This window comes from Leptonychotes weddellii, chromosome 6, assembly GCF_054177405.1.
Source record: "Leptonychotes weddellii isolate Sample4059 chromosome 6, ASM5417740v2, whole genome shotgun sequence".
Taxonomy (NCBI): domain Eukaryota; kingdom Metazoa; phylum Chordata; class Mammalia; order Carnivora; family Phocidae; genus Leptonychotes; species Leptonychotes weddellii.
Genome location: NC_138374.1, coordinates 80,125,004 through 80,133,689, shown reverse-complemented (window position 1 = coordinate 80,133,689; position 8,686 = coordinate 80,125,004). Strand labels below are relative to the sequence as shown.

The 8,686-nt window shown below is 44.0% G+C and overlaps 1 protein-coding gene across 5 annotated transcripts in view; it reads left to right on the top strand.

The window, feature by feature from the left end:
• The window catches only part of CNST (consortin, connexin sorting protein), a 114,708-nt gene that overhangs the window by 87,481 nt on the left and 18,541 nt on the right, over positions 1-8,686 (top strand). For all 5 annotated transcript variants that reach the window (XM_081824459.1, XM_081824460.1, XM_081824461.1 and 2 more), the window contains one exon: positions 5,497-6,392. In XM_081824459.1, the coding sequence (XP_081680585.1) occupies positions 5,497-6,392 (896 nt within the window). The remainder of the gene's footprint in view (positions 1-5,496; positions 6,393-8,686) is intronic.

The following is an 8,686-nucleotide window of genomic DNA, read 5'->3' as shown; positions in this document are numbered from 1 at the left end:
CGCTTAACCAACTGAGCCACCCAGGCGCCCTTAATTTTTAAAAATTTTTTAAAAGATTTTATTTATTGGGGCGCCTGGATGGCTCAGTTGGTTAAGCGACTGCCTTCGGCTCAGGTCATGATCCGGGAGTCCCTGGATCGAGTCCCGCGTCGGGCTCCCTGCTCAGCGGGGAGTCTGCTTCTCCCTCTGACCCTCGCCCCTCTCATGTACTCGCTCTCTCTCATTCTCTCTCTCGCAAATAAATAAACAAAATCTTTAAAAAAAAAGATTTTATTTATTTGAGAGAGAGCGAGCATGAATGGGGGAGGGGATGAGTAGAACTTCTGGGAAATCTTTCTGTGGATATATGTTCTCATTTCTCTTGGGTAAAGAATTGGGGGTGGAATCGCTGGTCATAGGGAAGGTACGTTTTTAATTTTATAAGAAACTGCCAGGCTGTTCTCCTGTATAGTTGTACCGTTTTATACCCACCAGCGGCGTGTGAAGATTCCCATTGCTCCACATCCTTGCTGGCATTTACTGTTGTCAGTCTTTTTTTAGTTTAGTCATTTTAGCAGACATGAATACCACTGTGGTTTTAACTTGCTTTTCCCTGATGACTGGGTATGAACATTTTTAGTTTTGAATTCACCTCTGCAGAAGCTGTACGTTATCAACATTTCATACTTAGTTTAAGTATTTTTTTTTCAGAGTACTGTGAAAATTTCTTCTTTAGTCCTGATGCCACTCAAATGTTTGTACTTAATGTTAATTAATGAGATACTCAGAAACTATAAGACATGTTAATTGATGAATGATTTAGTCTTACCTCATGAATTGTGTGGGGTATTTTAACATAAAGAGGACTCATGAGAGGGGCGCCTGGCTGGCTCAGTCGGATAAGCATGTGACTCTTGATCTCAGGATTGTGAGTTTGGGTCCCGAGTTGAGTGTAGAGATTACTAAAAAAAAAAATAAAACTTTAAAGAAACAGAGAGGACTCATGGAGGAATGGGAGATGAAAGAGTAACTCACAGACAGGGACATTTCTGTAGATTATGTGTTAGCACTTAGGTTAAGTCTAATGCTCCTTTTAGAACTCGCTCTTTAACTCAGTGTGTAGTAAGCATCTGTCATGCACTCAGCCATTATTCCATTTTTTTTCATCAGAGTAGAGTTTTTGTTAGTAGGTATGAAGTGAATGCAGTAGGGAGTAACAGACTCACTCATTAGATCTTTGGGTTCAGGAGCACTGATTAACAGAAATTCATGCTAATATTAACAGAAACATTAACAATATTAAGTTTTATACTAGAATGCATACTTGTCAAATTCAGAAAATATTTTTGATTAATCAGAGTGGATCAGACATTTAAATTTAACTTCACTTTTTCTTAGAACATTACTGAAATGTCAGAAAGGTATTCTTTTTTATGGGTTTTATTTGTTTTTAAAAATTTTATTTGAGAGAGAGAGCGCACGCGCATACTTCTCGGGGGAGGGGCAGAGGGAGAGGGAGAAGCAGGCTCCCTGACTAGCAGGGAGCCCAATGCCAGACTCTATCCCAGGACCCTGAGATCATGACCTGAGTCGAAGGCAGATGCTTAACCGACTAAGCCACCCATTCTTTTAAAAGATTTTATTTATTTGAGAGAGAAGGAGAGAGAGCACTAGCATAAGCAAGGGGAGGTGCAGAGGGAGAAGCAGACTCCCACTGAGCAGGGAACCTGATATGGGACTCGATCCCAGGACCCTGACATCATGACCTGAGCCAAAGTCAGAGCCTTAACTGACTAGCCACCCAGATGCCCCCAGAAATTCATCCTTAAAGGCAGAAACCCACAGCCACAGAATGGGTGAGGAAGCAGCGGCAGATGTGACATCCAGAAAGTTCCAGAAGCTGAAAGGCAGGTGGATGGGTGGCAACTGGCTTATTACACCAGAGAAAGCAGAAAGCTGAGTGTCTACAGGAACAATGTTGAGTCCTGCCTGGGAAGGTTTGGGAATGGGAAGCACGGAGATGCCTCTAATGTCAAGCATTCAGGGTTGGACTGGCAACGGGAGGTTGGGCTGAAAGCCTATAGAAGAAACACTTCGACGTTTATAAGCCCTTTCTGCCAAGCGGGAGGCTGACACTTATTTCCTAGAGCGCCTGAGCTAGAGGAAACGTGGACGTGGATCAGGCACAACTCAAGGAAGGGCTATTAGGTAGAAAATGAGGATTGAGTGAAAATCTTACCACCTGAATGGCAAGAGCCTTAGCCTGCTTTCTGCAGCTAGCATCTAGAACTGTGGCGGCTGGTCTCTTGCTTCCTCTCTGGGAAACTGGCTACTCGTCCAGGAGATAAAACCTCCAGATACTCATATTAAAGGCCTCCCAGCAAATGGCCCAAGCCCTCTTCATCCTACGCTGAGGACTGACCACTCCTGAAGACTTGCCTTTAACCACAGAGCTGCTTGTTGCCTCATTTAAGAAAGCCTCAGATAGGAAAGACGGAAACCAGATCAGTCGGTCAGACGCAAAGAAGCTCAAAGGAAAGAAAATGGAGAGGACAGATGAAAACTTTAAAAAAATGAACAGTGTCACAGGTTAGAGAGGATATTGTATATATGAAAACAAGAATAAGGAGCGCCTGGATGGCTCATTTGGTTAGGTGGCTGCCTTTGGCTTGGGTCATGGTCCCACGGTCCTGGGGTTGAGCCCCACATCGGGCTCCTTGCTCAGCGGGGAGCCTGCTTCTCCCTCTCCCACTCCCCCTCCTTGTGCTTGCTCTCTGCCTCTCAATCTCTGTGTGCCAAATAAATAAATAAAATATTAAAAAAAAAAAAAGCTGTTTGCTTGTTTTTATTTTTTAAGATTTTATTTATTTATTTGACAGAGAGAGAGAGTACAAGCAGGGGGAGAAGCAGGCAGAGGGAGAAGCAGACTCCCGCAGAGTGGAGAGCCTGACGGAGGGCTTGATCCCAGGACCCCGAGATCATGACCTGAGCCGAAGGCAGACGCTTAACCAACTGAGCCACCCAGGTGCCCCAGAGCTGTTTTAAAATAAGAAAAACATTCAGAGAAAGAAAATGTTCTTAGAAGATAGAAAGTGTGATGGCCACAATAAAAAATTAATTATGGGGCGCCTGGGTGGCTCAGTCAGCTGAGCCTCTGACTCTTGATTTCAGCTCAGGTCATGATTGCAGAGTCATGAGATTGAGTCCCAAAGTCGGGCTCTGTGCTGAGCGTGAAACCTGCTTAAGATTCGCTCTCCCTCTGCCCCTCCATCCCTTACTCGCGTTTTCTTTCTCTCTTTCTAAAAATATTAAATTAAAATTAAAAAATTAATTAGAAGAGTCAAAGGATAAAATTGAGGTAGCATCCCAGAAAGTTAATCCAAAGGCAAAGAGAGGAACAGTGTGGCAGAAAAGGTAGAGATGATCAGTCCATGAGGCCCAAATCTGAAGATAAGCATTCTGAAGGGAGGGAACAGAAAAGCAACAAGGGACAAATGATTAGAGAAATAATACAAGAAAATTCCTAGAAGTGAAGGTCATGAGTGTCCAGATTGAAAGTCCCACCAAGTACCCAACACAAAGAATGAGAAACTTCACAAAGCTTCAGGACATCAGATATAAGAAAAGAATCCAAATCTTCCAGGAAGCAAATGTAGGTGATAGGGATTGATATTCGGATTGGTATTCAGATTGGTATTCGGACTGATTGAGAGACTACAGCCCTACCGGAAGCGGGACACTATATAGCAGTGCCTTCGAAGCTGTAAGAGGAAGTTATCCCCAGCAAAGAAAATGACCCAACCAAAGTCAGGGGTGAAGGAAAAGACTTTCAGATCGGAACAATCTTAAGTTTACCTTCTGTGTACTTAAAAAAAAAAAAAAAAAATCCAAGAAAGAATAAACAAAGAGGAAGACCTGGGATTCAGAAACAATGTTCCCAACACAGAATAGAGGGAATTCCAGGGATCACAGGAAGGGAATGCCAGGACAAGGCCCGTGTAGCTGGCCTAGAGAGCAGCTCTGCTTAGGAGCTCAAGAAGGGTATGTTGTTTGTTTTTTTAAGATTTTTAAAAAAAATTTTTAAGTAATCTCTACACCCAACTTGGGGCTTAAACTCAAAACCCTGAGATCAAGAGTTGCACACTCCCCTGACTGAGCCAGCCAGGCACCCCAAAAATGGTATGTTTTAAAAGTGATAGATTGGGCGCCTGGGTGGCTCAGTTGGTTAAGCGACTGCCTTCGGCTCAGGTCATGATCCTGGAGTCCCAGGATCGAGTCCCGCATCGGGCTCCCTGCTCGGCAGGGAGTCTGCTTCTCCCTCTGACCCTCCCCCCTCTCCTGTGCTCTCTCTCTCTCTCATTCTCTCTCTCAAATAAATAAATAAAATCTTTAAAAAAAAAAGTGATAGATTATCTGTTGGTACATATGCTATAGTTGTATATCTGTCAGAGTTTAGAGATACATAGGCAAGGATTTTTTTTTTTAAGATATATTTATTTATTTGACAGAACAGCAAGAGAGGGAACACAAGCACGGGCAGTGGGAGAGGGAGAAGCAGGCGTCCCGTGCCAAGCAGGGAGCCTGATGCAGGGCTCGATCCCAGGACCCTGGGATCATGACCTGAGCCAAAGGCAGATGCTTAACGACTGAGCCACCCAGGTGTCGCAAAGATTTTTTTTTTAACATTTATTAGAGAGAGCATGAGCTGGGGGGGGAGGGGCAGAGGGAGAGAGAGAAGCAGGCTCCCACTGAGCTGGGAGCCTGGCACGGGGCTCAATCCCAGGACCCTGAGATCATGACCTGAGCCGAAGGCAGACACGTAACCAACTGGAGCCACCCAGGTGCCCCAGCAAGGATTTTTTTTTAAATGAAGAAATGAGACAGTTTTATCAACAGCATGCAAAATAAAGTGGAAATGAGAAAGAAAAATGTATCCTAGTACACAGTGTGGGTCAGTTGTGAATAATATTTACAAAGCCATAGCAAGGTAAACGTGAATATTAATTTGCCCCAGAATCCTGTTGAATTGTAGTGGGAAGCTAGAGGAGGGGAAATAATATATCGTTGGGGGGAAGGAATAGCAAGAACTGAGAGAACTAATCCTCTTCTTCCACAGTAGGTAGTCTTTAAAACTGAAAAATCCATAAAAAAAACAGTATAAATATTATTTTCAATGGAGGGTAAATATGAAAGGAAGTATAGAAAACCAATAAAGTTCAGAAAAGTATCTTTCAACCTTTGAAAAATGACTTTTCAACGATAACGAAGACTAAATTACATATTCATATTCTTAACATGTTCTGAACAATCTCTGTTAATTTCTATAGGTAAAGGGTTATTGACTGCATAGAGTATTTCCTCTCTAAATACACTATTAATCCAAGCAGATGCAATTTGCACTGGAGAGGTTTCAAATTTTGTTGTGTCACACGTATTAATTCACCTATGTCCTTTCTTTTCCCTCCTATGGCAAGTGTTGTTTTGAACCTTAAAACAACTTGTTTTTCTTGTCTTCAGAGAGTGGAAGTTGTCTTGGCCCCGAGCCAAGGGGAGAAAGCCAGCGTCAAGAGAGAAGCCAGGAGAGCAGCCCGGGCTGTCACCCGATGGACAGGCAGGCCGAGTCCCCGAGCCTGCTGGTAACTGCGGGGAAGCGCCACACGGAGGAGCCGCTGTGCGGCGCGGCGGCCGCGCGGGAGCTGCACGCCCCGCCCTGGCCCTCGGCCGGGAGCCGCTCGGAGGACGCCTGTGAGGATGACAGCCGCCCGCAGCGGCCTCAGACGGAGGCCTGCCGCGATGTGGCCGCAGCCGGAGGCCCCGCCGCAGCCCCCGCCGCAGCCCCCGCGGCGTTGCTCCCCAGCGAGTCCATGCTAGAGCCGTTGACCTCACCCGGCTCTGACCTCTTAGCTCCGGCGCCCGCCTCCGAGGGACAATATTCCCGGACTCAAAGAAAGGGACTCCGTTTGCCACTTAAGGATGCTTCTGAGGCGTTGCCCACGGACCGCCTTGAGAACAGTGACTTCAGTGAGCTGCAGCAACCTGATCTCACAGACAGCGATGGAAAATCACCACGCGGGCCGCCGGACCCAGAGCGCTCCGAGAGGGCACTTCGTGAGAGTAATCAAGTGTCTGACTTAAGTGCGGCGCGTCCAGAGGTGTGTATGGCCCCCGAGGAGAGGGGGGGTGAGGACAAGCACGTCAGTAAAGAGACGGAAGACTATTTGAACAGCCTGTTGGAAGGATGCTTAAAAGAGACTGAAGACTCCCTGTCATGTGAAGACAACCAGGAGGAAGACTCGGACCTTCTTCCAGATCTTTCTCCGGAAGAAGCCTCCTACAGTCTGCAGGAGGATCTACCTTCCGACGAGAGCTGTCTTTCTCTTGATGATCTCGCAAAAAGGATAGAGATTGCAGAGGTAAGTATGGGGTTTAACAGAAGTGCAATTAAAAGTAAAATGAAATTTTAAAAGCACGTCTGTACTAAATAGTGCCTTGTTTTTGTAAATTTTACCCGGTTTCCAGCATGAGGGGGAAATCTATTTAACATAAACTTCTAATAATTAGTAGTTTTATTTTTCATATTGAATAGGAAATGAATAAGATTGAATAAGATGGCTTTTGGTCATGATGTTTATACTTCAGGAACTTTTATTGCATGCCTCCAGGGACAGTAAGTGTTATGAACACTGTTTTTTATACTGCTGTGACTTTTATTTGACAGTTCTGGCAATTATGATCAAGACAAGATTAGTTACATTCTTAAAAGGAAATCTCATTTTTTCCCTCATAATACTCTTATGATTATTAATATATTTTTTAATTCTTTAAAACAGTACAACAGAACAAAGGAAACATTTTAAAATACAGTAGGACAAGGAGATACTGGGTGGATTTTTAAGTCCTTAAGTTGTACGTTGTGAATCTTCTCTTTCTTGTAGTATTAATTTATAAGCTGTAGGTTTGAACAAACTTCATACTTACTGCTTGACTAAGTCAAATGTTATACATAATCCAAAGTTTCCCCAAATAGTTATGAAGATGGTCAAAACAAAAAATGACAGAGAGGATCAAGATGACCATTCTCCTTTGTTTGATAATAAAATTTTTTAAAGTTAAGGGAAAAAAGGGGCACCTGGGTGGCTCCGTTGTTTAAGTTGTCTGCCTTCAGCTCAGGTCCTGATCCCGGGGTCCTGGGATCGAGTCCTGAGTAGGGAGCCTGCTTCTCCCTCTCCCTCCGCCGCTCCCCCTGCTTGTGCTCTCTCTCTTTCTCTCAAATAAATAAACAAATATCTTAAAAAAAAAAAAGTTAAGGGAAAAAAAAAGCCATATGCAAACTGTAGCCCCCTGGGAAGGTGGCCTTGTATAGTGGAAAGAGGTCTTAGTCTGAGGTCACATACGGACCCACCAGTTAGCAGCCCTACAGAGTTCCTGCTGACCTCTCCACGTCGCTGTTTCCTCCCCTGAAAATTAGGATACCAGCTACTCTTCCTGTTTTTCATCTTATAGTTTTTTCCAAGTCAGCTTTTAAGTCCCATTTATAGCCATTGTTTTCTAATTCTGCATCATCATTGGGGGGTGGGTGGGGGAGGAACAAACTTCGAGCAGAAACTGGAAAAGCAACAGAGCCAAAGTAGGCACCAGAGTGCCCAGGAAGGCGGAGCGCTGTGGGAGCTTGCTCACTTCATCGGCGTGAGGTCACTGGCTCCCTGCATTGCCGCCTCTCGTCAGCTCCCCAGCAACTAGTCTTCATTTTGTCTTGACAAAGTTGGATAGAACAGTAAAGCACTTGATCCGGTATTCATTCGTCTGTCTATTTTAACCACTTACAAGTCAGCCCTCTATAAACTATGATTTTTTTCTTCCTAATTTCCTCTTGAAATTGTTTCATATGCTTAATGAGTGCAGAGTTTCTGTCTGGGTGGATGGAAATTTTAGAAGTCGCCACTGGTAGTGGTGGCACGACGCTATGAATGTAACTAATGCCACTCAGTTGTTAAAATTGCAATTCTATGGTAGACGTATCTTACCACAATTTTTTCTTAAAGTTAAAAAAAATTAAATAGAGGGCACCTGGCTGGCTCAGTCGGTGGGGCAGGTAACTCTTGCTCTTGGGGTCGTGAGTTCAAGCCCTACCTTAGGTGTAGAGATTACTTAAAAATAAAAAAAAATATTTGAAAGAAAAGTGTTTTCATTTTAAAAAAATTAAATAGAGCCAGTAGTAAAGCACTGGACCCAGCATTCCTTCCCTTGTTTATTTTCACCAGGCCTCTGATACAGGGAACTATCGAAACAGAAGTCATACCTGGATTCAAATCTAGCTGTAATACCACAAGGTCAGCCTTCTCTGACCACCGCTTTTCACACCCAATAATCAAGTTGACCATCTGGGGAAAAGACAGAAGGTCTGATTTTACCTTTTTAGGTATAAACAGTGAAAAAGGGTCAGAGCTCCCCTACTGCATCTCCCTGCTTTGCAGAACACTTACAGTGGGGGTTTGCTGTTGAACTCACATTGTATTACAACCAAGCGGAGTGTTCCTTCCTCAGCCTCATAACGTCAGTTTTCCCTACTGGATAATACCTAGCAGGTGGTGGAAACTATTCACATTTTTAAAGTTGTCTTTCCTGTGAAGTTATTTTTTTATGTATGATGGTTCCCTTTCCTAAAATTCTATTGATCTGTTAAGTTGTGCTGTTTTAAGAAGCTCAA